Source organism: Paramormyrops kingsleyae, chromosome 8 (genome assembly GCF_048594095.1).
Source record: "Paramormyrops kingsleyae isolate MSU_618 chromosome 8, PKINGS_0.4, whole genome shotgun sequence".
NCBI lineage: Eukaryota > Metazoa > Chordata > Actinopteri > Osteoglossiformes > Mormyridae > Paramormyrops > Paramormyrops kingsleyae.
Genome location: NC_132804.1, coordinates 38,548,339 through 38,561,764, shown reverse-complemented (window position 1 = coordinate 38,561,764; position 13,426 = coordinate 38,548,339). Strand labels below are relative to the sequence as shown.

The following is a 13,426-nucleotide window of genomic DNA, read 5'->3' as shown; positions in this document are numbered from 1 at the left end:
CATATCAGCGCAAATGCACATAAAATACGTACGCATTTACACTGTCACAGCAATCGATTGCCGCACGTATCGCTTTTAAAGGTGAATGCATACTTGCGTACCAGTTATATGCAGCCCTGTATGTGTTGTATAAATGATGATCAACATGTAACAATTATATTCAATCAACTGCTAAATTTATTTAGACAGCAACAACAAACAGAATGAAATTTTAAAAAAAATCAATCAACACACTCATGTGCCAGTAATTTAATCTTTCTCGTAACAGACAGCATTAACCCGGAGGCCCCGCTGGTCAACACAGGCATGTAAAAATAATTCCATGTCACGTGTTTCCTGTGGAGCTCCACTTTACGCCCCTTAAAATCACGTATTTCCTGTGGAGGTGACGTATTTCCGGTGGAGCTCCACTCTACAGGCGTCTGCAGCTGGACCCTTCTCTCCAAGTCGGAACTCGGATGAAAACGTCACGAAAAACGTCACTTCCCGTCGGAAACACGCCTCTTTTATGACGTTGAAGTCGGACAAGATTTTGTTGTCCGAGTTGCCCCTGTGACGTAATTTCAACATGGCGACTTGATTTGTTTGTAGTTTGTTTACCATTCAAAAAAAGAATATCGCTATGAATGTACTAAAATATTTTATAAAGCCTTTAATGTGGTTTGACTAGTTCGTGTTTCTTGTTTGTTTCTCGGAAAAATCTCAATTTCTCCATTTTCTCCATTTGGAAAACTCCAAATCTGCTAAAATATAAAGCAACACACAGCAACGTGTTCATGGAGGCAGCCATGTTTGTTCCGAGATGTGGGTAGCTCGAACGGGAGATTGTCGGACGTGATGTCACTCAACTCGGAATTTCTGAGTTCCGAGAGAAAAACGAACGCACCATGAGGCTACCATACTCGGCGCCATCTTGAAACTACAGTAATTTAAATAAAGCAAAATAAAAAAAATAAAGTAAAATAAAGCAGTCATTTACAAATTTCCCTTAACTTTTATTTCATTGCAGACAGTATGAACACAAGATAATTCATGGTTTTTTTTGTCAACATCATTTGATTTGTAAATAAATATCTATTCTTGCCAATCAGGCTTGCAACACATTCCAAAAAAAAGTTGGGACAGTACAGCATTTACCACTTTGTACAGTTCCCCTGTCTTTTAACAACACTTAAAAAACATTTAGGCATCGAAGAAATCAAGTGACTAAGTGTTGCAGTTTGTCCCATTCTTCCTGCAAACAACGCTTTAGGTGCGAAACAGTTTCAAAATGCGCCAAACATTCTCTATAGGAGACAAATGAGGGCTGCAGGCAGGCCAGTCAAGCATCCGCACCCTCTTCTTATACAGCCATACCTTTGTTATGTGTGCAGTATGTGGTTTGGCATTGTCTTGCTGAAAAAAGCATGGGCGTCCCTGGAAAAGACGTCATCTTGAAGGCAGCATTTGTTCCTCCAAAACCGAGATATACTTCTCAGCATTGATGGCGCCATCGCAGAAGTGCAAGTTACCTTTGCCGAAGGCACTGACACAACCCCATACCTGACAGACCCTGGCTTTTGGACTTGTATCTGGTAACAGTCTGGATGGTCCTTTTCCTCTTTGGTCCGCAGCACACGACGTCCATTTCTTCCAAAAAAGATGTGAAAAACCAATTTGTCTGACCACAATACACGTTTCCACTGCACAATGCACCATCCCAGATGCCTCCGAGCCCAGAGAAGTCGACAGCAGTGGGGCTTCATTTTGGCACAGTACAGTTTTAGCTGGCATTTCCTAATGTAACTACGTACTGTAGTGCTTGAGAGTGACTTCCTGAAGTAGTCCTGAGCCCACGCAGTTATATCATTTATTGATGAATGACAGTTTTTAATGCAGTGCTGTCTGAGGGCTCGGAGATCACAGCCATTCAGTTTAGGCTTGCGCCCTTGGCCTTTGCGCACGGTAATTTCTCCAGATTCCCTGATTCTTTTCACTATGTTATGCACTGTAGAGGGAGGAATGCCCAAATCTCTTCCTATCTTTCTTTGAGAAACGTTTTTCTTCATCATTTCAAAGATTTCTGCCCGCACTTGGTGGCAAACTGGCGATCCTCTGTCCATCTTTGCTCCTAAAGGAGTAGGCCTTTCCTCGATGCTGCTTTTGTATCGAATCATGATTGCGATCACCTGTTAACATCACCAGTTTCAAATCACATCATTATTTAGTTATTATACCTCATTACTACCCCTGAATTGCCCCCATCCCAACTTTTTTTGTAATGTGTTGCAAGCCTGAATGGCAAGAATGGATGTTTATTTACAAATCAAATGACGTTGACAAAAAAAAACCATGAATTATCTTGTGTTCATACTGTCTGCAATGAAATAAAAGTTAAGGGAAATTTGTAAATTACTGCTTTATTTTTTTTTTCACATTTTCCACACTGTCCCAACTTTTTCTGATTTGGGGTTGTAAAACCATAATCATGAATATTTCCATAAGTAACTGTAATTTAATTACACTTTTTTCTCTAGTAACTGTAACAGATTACAATTACATTTTTTTGTAATTAAATTATGTAACGCCGTTACATGTAACTCGTTACTCCCCAACACTGATTATTATCATTATTATGTTGTCCAACAAAGAGTGTCAGTGTTTTTGTGATCTATTATGGGCAACCTCTGTATTTCTGTGAAAGAATGGCAGACAATAGTTCAAATAAAGAATGATGTGGGTCAGAGCACTTGTAAATTTGTGAGCAAGATTATTAACAGTGTTGGGCAAGCTACTTGTAAAGTGTAGTGAGCTAAGCTATCAGTTACTCAACAATAAATTAAGCTTCACTACACAAAAGCTACCACCCATAGAAATATAGCAAGCTATGTTACACCAATATGGCAAAAGTAGCTTCTACATCAGAAGCTACTTCACGTTGTACCAACCTAATACCAGATCAGTGCAAAATGACAGTCAGATACACTGGTTAAGACATTTATTAAAGAACAACCCATGATTTAACAGTGTAGACATTGTGTTATGTGAAGCATCGAGACATAAATAAAAGCTTACTTCTGGGAATAAAACAAGAAAAAAAAATATTGGCCTACTACTAGGTAAACCAGTACTCTAATAAACAAACTATTTAGTACCAAATGAAAGCTACTGTTTAGTGTTTGATGGGCAAGACATGGCTATAGGTTTAAATCAATCAATTTATTGGCACAATAGCAAATGAACTGGTCCAAACTGAAATGAGAATCAAAGTCCTGAATTACATGTTTTAGTGCTGGGGGGATGGGATGGAAGGGGACCCCTGTGTTGTATCTATACTTTTTAATAACTAAGGTGGATGCATAAACAAATTGCTAAAGCTGGACTCATTTTCATTACTTTTAAGTGTTTTTATTTATTAATTAGTTAAAACCCAGGACAGAATTTGGGCAAAGTCTATGAGTAAATAAATACTGTAGCGCGGAGGTACCGACGGGCAGCGCAGCATGTTGGACTGATGCCAGCTTGTAAATAGTTCTCAGTAATCGCTTGTGTCATTATAAATGTGCTGTGTGTTATGTCATGTATAATCGTTAATGTTTATTGTTATACGTAGTGTGCGTGTATGTGTGCGTGCGCCCACTGTGTGTGTGAGGAGTAAACTGGGCGACGTGCACGGTGGGCAGTGCGAGTGTGTGGGTTGCAGTAATACGGGTGTAATAAACGCCATCTGGTGATTAAACCCCGAGATAGATTGTTGCATTTCAAAATCATACTGCAGAGGAAACCTCTGCTTTTCTCAGACATGTCCTGGAAATTGTAGCTTTTGTGGACGCTACGTCGATACTTGATCAAAAAAATAACGTAACTACTGGAAAGTTATTTGATTTAGAAATCAGCAACGCTACAGGCAAGCTACTAGAAAATGTAGTTAAATAGGGTGACCAGATAATCCATGTCAGGGAGGACACTTTGAGCTACTTCGGGTTTTACAAACTACTTCCAAATTAAAAGGCTCCTGTGCTCGGCTAAAGAGTTCAGCGCTTCTTGTGCTTTGACTGGTTTGTTTCCTTGACTGAAAGACTCATCCAGCTGTTTTACATTAGCATTAGTGACACATGCATGCTTATAGGAAACTGACCAATCAACACACAGCAAGAACTCGGTGCTCAAGTGAAATCCAGGTCCGTTTAATTGAAATGGTAATTTACAATTCCTGTCCTAGCTCAGAGTGTCCTCCCTGACATGGATTATCTGGTCACCCTAAATTAAACTAATAGCTTCGCTACATGTAGCGGCGCTACCGCCCCATCACTGATTATTAACTACTTTTGATCTGAAGGGATTTGAGAAACATTTCTAATTATCGATTGATCAAACATTCAGTTTATCAAGTAAACATATGGGACAATAAATACCATAAAACAAACTACTTGTGGAGGAAATTTGTGAAGGGTAAGAAATGTTTATTTATGCAGCTGAAATTCATTGATGCAGTTGATTGCCTTGATAGATAGTGGGACACTGAATCTTTAATTTTTTTGGTTGAGCTTCCTCCCTCTCTCTTCCTGCCCTTGGTACAGCAGCTGTCTATGTAGTCCTGAGGTTGTGGGAAGTCATTAGCAGCTTAAGTAATGGCATCACTGAATTACGTGGTCATCTGATTGTGCATTTAGAGCCCTATATCTACTCAGAGAAAATTGTTTAACTTTGATCACTGCATCGACCCCAGTTGATGTGCATGTGTGCCCTGTTCGAACAGTTAGGGAAACTTATGCTTTATGCTAGTTCGATTTTTAGATCCATTTTGCATTAAAATGTGCTCTTCATATACAAACCAGTTCTCCAGCTCATTACAACGGCTCATTACGAAACTTTCAGGAAATACACTTCTGATCGTTGTAAATAGTTAAGGATGAATATAAATATGCCTTGTGTTCTTTTTCATGACAATGGATACTCTTATCCTTCTTCTTCCTCTCTGCAGAAAGAAACCATTGGTGATCTGGTCATTGTAAATGGCCAGTTAGGGCATGCAGGGACATACACCTGCACGGCACAGACAGTGGTGGACAATGCTTCTGCCTCAGTCAAACTTGTGGTGAGAGGTAAAGGCTTCAAATATTGTGAATGCATCTGTATACCTAAATGCAGTTAATGTAGATTACAGCAAGCTTTAGGATCTGAAGCCTTGACAACAATATCTCAATTGTGAAATCTGCCAAAAGGACCCATAGGTAAAAAAGTAAAAACACACAGGATATTTATTAGCCTCTGTAACATACCCAATCTGTGCCAACCACCAGAAAAATCTATTTGCATACAGTTAACAGTCTATAGTTTCACCCACCTGTGAAATATGTCTATCACTTTGTATTATATTGCAGAAATATTTCATGAGATCTATAATTTCTCAACAGCAAAATTTACATAAAAAGAAATATATATATGAAAATGTGAGCATTATTAAGATCTGTCAACGATGTTTTGAATATTGCCTCTAGCTAATCAATGGCTTGTTCTGGTAAAGGTCCTCCAGGCCCTCCAGGGGGAGTAGTTGTAAAGGATGTGAATGCAACAGCCCTGGAGTTGGGGTGGAGCCGGGGCTATGATAATCACAGTCCAATTGGAAAGTATATCATTATGGGCAGATCACTGTTGTTTCAAGACTGGAAGCAAATGCAAACAGGTATACAGCCTAATGTGTTATATGTGTACAGAGAATACTAACCCGATTGTGAATAAATATTCATACCTTCAGGTTTACTCTCAACTTATGTTAATGAATTTATGCAATGTGAAATTCCTTTCAATATTACAAAAATGTCAAAAAGCAACCTCATACAGTAGTATTTTGTCAACCTGTGTCTGATACAAATAATTGTGGTAAGTAGGGCCAGAATTGTTATTGAAAAACGAAAAGATTTATAGGATTCTTCTTGTAGCCAATATGAACGGCAGTATTTTTTCTATCCGAGCTTAATAAATCCTCTTATGCCGCATATTTGCACTCATTAGTATGGTTCCTCTGCCTCTCGTTACATGTAAAAGACAGCAGATGGCTTGAAACAAACAGTTTTCACCTCCAAGCATGTTATTCATGTTATGTTTCAGAACACCACTAGGACGATACCCACGGACAGCTTCTTTATTCATATATTTTGCATCAGTCATTTGCATACTCTATAATAATGTTTTACGTCTTAGATGAATAAGTAAGAGGCACAGCAGATAATACCTGCCTCACAGGAGTCAAGTTACATTGGGCCTATTTGAGTTTCTGTGGGATTTTATGTTCTCCCTGTGTCTCCTAAATAAAAATGGCCATATACAGTACTGTGCAAACATCTTAGGGAGTCAAAGAAAATTATATTTAAATTATCTTTATGTTTATGTTGAAAACAATGATAAAACTATGTCTCTAAAAGTGTGCTTCAATGGCTCTCTTAAAATTATCCCAAAACACAAATGTATTTTGTGACTCGACCACTAGCATTCCTCAAATGGCTAATTAATACCTCATTGAGTTATGTAACTAATTAAATTAATTAGCTGGTCAGCTGGTGGTGAAATGTAACACATAAATGAAATGGCTGGGATGTCCCTGAAGAGAGGTTTAAGACCTGATGTGGTATTCTTCTAGCCATCCCATAAGATATCAGTAACTTTTTGTGCTAGTTTTTATTGTCTTACTCTTAATTTGCCTGTCTGATGTTAATTTGTGTTTTTTTCTGAGCATATATACATTAATTACCCAGATAAATAGCTTTAAACATTTTGTATGACTAAGATCACAGTACAGTATACAGTATGTGCTGTTAAATTATCCTAATTTCATAAATCCAAAGAATTTGCCTGTATAACAGTTTTCTCTTCCTTGTATAATGTTTACTGACACAGATCCGCCAAACATTGAAGGAAATGCAGAGTCAGCACGTGTGATTGGTCTGCTGCCTTGGATGGACTATGAATTTCATGTCATTGCTAGCAATATTCTGGGTAGTGGGGAACCCAGCATGCCCTCACCAACTGTCCGAACTCATCAAGCAGGTCAGGCCAATTCCTTCTAAACCATGGAACATAATGAACATTCCCAAGGGATTAATTCTAATTAGTCCCAATAAACAGTTAGGTTTAATGAATGTAATATCATTTGATTAGGACTGTGCATGTGTAATGTTTATTAATTTGTAGAAGTGATCCACATTATTTAACAGGATATTATTATTATTATTACTTTCTGAACCTTGCACATTTGCAGTACAAAACCACTAGAGGCAATCTTGGTGGTAAATTTGTGCTTTTGCTGTTGACTGTGCCACCCACACTAGCTCCCACTGTGGCCCCCAGTGGTCTTGGAGGAGGAGGTGGAGACCGACATGAGCTGATCATTACCTGGACAGTAAGTTTTTGGTTTGTCACCTTTTTAAAGAGGATAACACAGCATGAAATTACAAAGCTTTAATCTTAATTAATTGTAATCCATTTGATTAATTAAAAACAACAATTAAAATATTTAAGGTAATGGAGGAGGGGCAGTGCAGTGTATAGCATAGCCCCCACACACCGTGATCTCAGTCTGGCCCCTGCTGTGTGTGTATGTAGTTTGTATATTGTCCCTATGTTGCACAGAATTCTAGATGCTGCAGTATTCTCCCAAAAACTTAAAAAGTCCAAAAACATGCCATCAGTCATACTGATATCTCTAAAGTGCCCGTAGTCAGGCTGGTATCCCATCCTGGGCTTTCCCCTTTCCCCTTCCCTTATGCTGCCCAGGTTTCCATGACGCAGGACAGGATAAATAGTTTGATGGATGTAAGTAAATGGAGGAAGTTTATTAAGCAACAATATGGGACAATAAATACCTTATTTTACACAGAAATCAGACATAAAAATAACATAAATGACAGCTATATGTCAGGGTGCGTGGAGCGGGCAAGCGGAGAAGCAGGCAAGCAGAGCCGCAAATACGGACAGACGGGGTTTATTTAAAGGAAGACTGGTGGACAAGGAACTGCACATAACAATACATGACACTACAATGACGGATCTGGGGAAAACAGACTGAGACTCGGACTAAATACAAAAGACTATCCAGAAATAACAGGACACAGGTGATCACAACCAGGAATTGACACCAGGTAATGAGGGGGCATGGCACACACAAGGATCGTACGGAGCCGGGCGTGACACTATAATAACAGCATATAGTTTCTTTATCTGGGGAGTTATGTGAAAATGTATTGAACTGTATGTAAGCTAGGAATGAAGTTAAATAAATATTGATATCCTGACCAGGGATGACATGGGATTTCCTGCTTTTAGAGGGGTGGATTTAGGACTGGACTTTAATATCCAGCAATCTGTCCATAACTAATTAGTTAGGTGAAGGATAATGTGCACAAAACAAATAATTTAAATGATAGTAAGTCTAAATCGAATTTAGTTTGATCTATGCCATTACTGTTGCTATTATTGTCGTTATTATTATGAGCCAATTCATTTCAATGAAAAGGCTCATATTACTCTTCACCTAGTAGGGCTTGCCTAGATGGACGGATTGACATATTGTTTGTCTCGGTACACCTTACAGATTGCGTGCAATTCCCTCGCAAAGTCAAAAAAAACTTTATTATGCGGCTATTCATTTCAATGAAAAGGCCCATATTACTCTTCACTTATTAAACAATACTTTCCAAATTTGCGCTTACCCATTGAAATGAACAGAGATGGTTTTGCAGCCGAGTCGTAGGGCTTGCCTATCCGGACGTATTGACATATTGGATGAATCGGTACACCTTACGGCTCGAGTGCAATTCCCTCGCAAAATCGACTTTATTTATTATGGGCCTATTCATGTTAATGTAAGGCCCATATTACTCTTCACCTAGTAAACTATATTTTCCGAATTTGTGCTTAGCCATTGAAATGGAGGGAACTCACTTCAGTGCCAAGTTGTAGGGCTTGCCTAATCAGACGGATTGACATATTGCTTGTCTCCGTATGCCTTTCGGATCACGTGCAATTCCCTCTCAAAGTTAAAAAAAAACGTTATTATTATTATTATTATTATTATTATTATGGGCCTATTCATGTCAATGAAATGACTATATTACTCTTCACCTAGTAAACTACATTTTACGAATTTGCGCTTAGCCCATGAAAAGCACGGAGCTCAGTTTGGTGCCAAATCGTAGGGCTTACCTAGATGGATGGATTGACATATCGTTTGTCTCGGTGCACCTTACGGATCTTGTGCAATTACCTCTCAAAGTCAAAAAAAAACTTTATTTATTATTATGGGCCTATTCATGTCAATGAAAGGCCCATATTACTCTTCATCTAGTAAACTACATTTTCCGAATTTGCGCTTAACCCGTGAAAAGCACGGTGCCAAATCGTAGGGCTTGCCTAGCTGGACGGATTGACATATCGTTTGTCTCCGTACTCCTTACGGATCGCGTGCAATTCCCTCTCAAAGTCGAAACTTTATTATTTATTATTCTTCCGTGATTTTGGGCAATTAATGTAGGTCGTACCATAGCGTGCAGCCAAACAATCTATATATCAAAAGTGAGTCCTTCATGGTGTGAGGTGTGCTATTACTTTTTTGTGCAGATTATGTTACCATGGCGACATTATTCACGGTCAAACACACTAAAAATGTCATAGGATTGCATTGAATGCTAACTTGTACCTAGCATTAGCCTGTGTTTAACCATGTGAAGAGTAGTAAGGATCGTGTTTTTTCATGGAAGTGAATGGCCCATTGACTTCATTGCATTTCAGTCAACGTTTTCCTACTCTGCCAATGTTCATGCCACAGCAACAATACTAGTTACTCAACATCAGCTCTTATCACCTAACACCTTATGACCACCATCTTGACCCGCACTCCTCTTTCATCCCTTGTTCTCTCCCATTGATTTCAATGCATTTCTATCAAAGTTTTCCTATTCGGCCACTGTTCCTGCCACAGCTACAAGACTCAATAGTCAACCTCAGGCCTACTCACCCAACACCTAGCAATACTGTAGCAACCATCTAGTGACGTGTAGCAACCTCCTAGCAACGCCAAGCAACCGCCTAGTAATGCCTAGTAACCATCTAGAAACCAGCTGGTATCACCCTAGTAATGCCTACCAGCAACCTAGTAACCACATAGGAACACCCTACCAACCATCTACTAATGCCTAGCAACCCCCTAACAACCACCTGGCAACGCCTAGCAACGACCTAGCAACCAGCCACAGACAGCCTAGCAACGCCTTCCGACACCTTAGCAACCACCTTGCAGCACCCTAGCAACCACCTGGAATTGCATACCGACCATCAAGCAACCAACTACCGACACCCTACCAACGCCTTCCAACACCCTAGCAGCCACCAAGAAGCACCATAGCAACCATCTAGTTATGCCTAGCAACACCCTATCAACCACCATAGCAACATCCTAGAAATCACCTAGCAACGCACTGTTCATCCACTTTATTAGGAGCACCAGCTCTTCCATGGTCAACAAAATAGGCCCATCCCTAAATTTCTTTAGCAAGAAATTGTTGTTGTTGTTGTTACTATTATTATTATTAGTAGTAGTATATATTAAAAGAAGGACTTCAAAAAGAGAACAAAAGCATTTTGTTTTTACTATTTCCTCAGCCTATGGCACGGGAGTATCAGAATGGAGATGGCTTTGGCTACATCTTGGCTTTCCGTAAAAGAAATGCCCCCACATGGATGGAGGTGAAGATTCCCAACGTTAAGTCTTCACGCTACGTCTACAGTAATCAGAGCCTGTCCCCCTACTGTCCCTTCGAGGTGAAGATCAGGGCATACAATGAGAAGGGGGAGGGACCCTTTAGTCAGGTGGCTGTGGTTCACTCTGCAGAGGAAGGTGAGGGCACAAGTTTTGTTTAGGACAATAGGGAGATAGGCATTTAGAAAATATAAGAGCTATAACTTGCGACATAAAAGTACTAGATGCAACATTTTGGATATTTCTTTAAGGCAGGATATTAAGCAGTAGTGATATGTCAAAACAGAATTAAATGTATTTTGGTTTACATCAATATGAAGAAAAAGTAGACCAATGCCCTTAGTTGAGTTCTATTTTTCATCCCCTGCTAGAGCCTACTGTCTCTCCCCGAAAGATCAATGTCACGGCATTGACTGCATTTGAAATATTAGTGTCCTGGGAGCCTGCACAACTACTGATGATGAATGTTCTACGAGGATATGAGGTCAGACATCACATATCTAAAAACTGAGAGTGACACAGTAAATAACTTTCAGCATTTCAGTAGCAAACCTAACATGTTTCCAGATGTAGAGAAATTAATTTTATAAATCTGCTTCTTTTTCCCATAGTTACTGCATCCATTACAAAGAATCATCATCTTGTCAAGAATGTGTAGCTTTCTAAATGCTCTATTTACAGTATAATACTGTAATCTCTGTGTTAGTGGGTTTTATTAATGTGAAGTTAGTGATCCGCTTTAACAAGAGCAAAGATTTTTGGCTTGGTTTAAAAATGTTAGCAAAGTGCTGCAATAGATCTTTTTGGAAACCTTTTAATCAGCTCATGCTCCATATAAATTTATTATACTGATAACAAGCATATTCAGAAAGATGCAGTGTGAAGAAATGTCTTAAATTATATCGCAAATTAACACTCAGAGGGACTAAGTCCAGCACCCAGTGATTAAAACAGTAGTGGACATAGAACACAATCACATGGCTTGTTGCAAGCCAGCTCACACATGCTATAAAATAGGTTTTCATTTGCCCTTTGATATATTATAATAACAGGTTTATTACTATTGATTTATATATCAATGATGCAAGCAGCATGTCAGTTAATGATCACGGCGTGACTGGAAAATGTAAGGATCAAATTCCAAAAGAAAGAGCTACTCTTCTTCCTATTTTCTTTACTTAACACCCAACTTTATAAATAAGCATAGAGCCTGAAATTTATGCAAATTTATTTTGATAAAAATACATAATGAGAACTACCTGAAATGTATCACTGTATTTTCCATTCCAGATTCGCTACTGGCGTCAACATGACAAGGAGGCAGCAGCTGACCGTGTGAGGACTGCTGGTTTAGAGACAACGGCACGAGTCTCAGGCCTTCGGCCCAGCACTCTTTACTATGTGATGGTTCTGGCTTACAACAGTGCTGGCACGGGACCACCCTCGCCCCGTACCACAGTTATCACCAAAAAGCCCCGTAAGGCCGCCACAGCACAAAGCATAAGCCTGGTCTCAACAAATGATCACATCAAAGGAATCCCCTTTAGTACTCTTCTACAATTTCTAGTCACAAAACACAGCTTATTCCCAGTTTACACTTAAAGTCATGGGAATTAACAAATGAATGTTAAAACACTGTAAATATGACAAAAATCCTCTTAGAACATTTGGTGCAATTTAAAATGCTTAATTTTAAATGACTTTTTGTACACAGCTCCAAACCGTCCACCAAGCAATGTCTCATGGAGGACTGATGGATCCTGGGTAACGGTCATGTGGGACCATGTCAAGGCAATGAAGAATGAATCTGCTGTGCTGGGTTATAAGGTATTAAATACAAAATATGTCTGATTGTGTGTTGTCAGCTTTCTGTAGTTTAAGTGTAACTGAGTATTATTCCACATTTTATCTCTTGATTGGACATCTGTTCTTGGCTTTGAAACTGTAATTCAATTATACCCCATTAAGTAAGCCAGCCAAAATACCAAGACTTCAAACTGTGCAATCCAATTGCCTTAATCACTATCACAAAGAACAAACAATGAGCGATATCACTAGATAAGACAACATGGGTTTAAAGGGACAATTCAGGTTATTGGAGTGTTTAGTGGCTCAGCATGTTAGGTTGCTTTGCCTGTAATTGGAAGTTTGCCAGTGTAAATCCCAGGATTAGCAGAGTGATTGCACTGTTGGACTCTTGAGCAGGGTCCGTAACCCCCATTTGCTCCAGGGATTGTTTAACCCTGCTTTCTCAAAAAAAAATTGTCAATTTGGATAAAAGTATCTGCTAAATAAATTAAATGTGGATTTTTACTTCTAGATTCACCAACATTTTTACTGAATAAGACTTACAATATGGAACTACAAAGTAGTAACATTACTTGGGAAATTCATTGGTACCCCTGTTGTTCACTTCTGTTTTTTAAGGTCCTGTATAAACATGAAGGTCATTCTGCCTTGAAGGTTCTTGAAAAGGGCAAAACCTCCATCAGCCTGCCCCTGCCCAAGGACAATGGCTACGTGGTTCTGGAGATACGTGCTTGGGGGGAGGGGGGAGATGGAGTCCCTCACGAGACCATTGTGTCTAGGGATTCAGGTCAGGAACTTGTGGACAATGGAAGCAACCATCAGTCATTTCACCATATTTGAACTTTCTGACTGGTGTAGCTTTGTTGACATTGCGTAGCCCATATT

General features: G+C 39.3%; 2 protein-coding genes across 3 annotated transcripts in view; both read left to right on the top strand.

Moving 5' to 3' along the window:
- Positions 1 to 13,426, top strand: part of LOC111842343 (chitinase-3-like protein 1) — a 128,259-nt gene that overhangs the window by 40,697 nt on the left and 74,136 nt on the right. The window lies entirely within an intron of this gene.
- LOC140592349 (contactin-2-like) overlaps positions 1 to 13,426 on the top strand; it is a 145,680-nt gene that overhangs the window by 129,550 nt on the left and 2,704 nt on the right. For both annotated transcript variants that reach the window (XM_072715803.1, XM_072715804.1), the window contains 9 exons: positions 4,964 to 5,084; positions 5,507 to 5,665; positions 6,877 to 7,026; positions 7,308 to 7,378; positions 10,636 to 10,870; positions 11,104 to 11,216; positions 12,023 to 12,209; positions 12,447 to 12,559; positions 13,160 to 13,328. In XM_072715803.1, the coding sequence (XP_072571904.1) occupies positions 4,964 to 5,084; positions 5,507 to 5,665; positions 6,877 to 7,026; positions 7,308 to 7,378; positions 10,636 to 10,870; positions 11,104 to 11,216; positions 12,023 to 12,209; positions 12,447 to 12,559; positions 13,160 to 13,328 (1,318 nt within the window). The remainder of the gene's footprint in view (positions 1 to 4,963; positions 5,085 to 5,506; positions 5,666 to 6,876; positions 7,027 to 7,307; positions 7,379 to 10,635; positions 10,871 to 11,103; positions 11,217 to 12,022; positions 12,210 to 12,446; positions 12,560 to 13,159; positions 13,329 to 13,426) is intronic.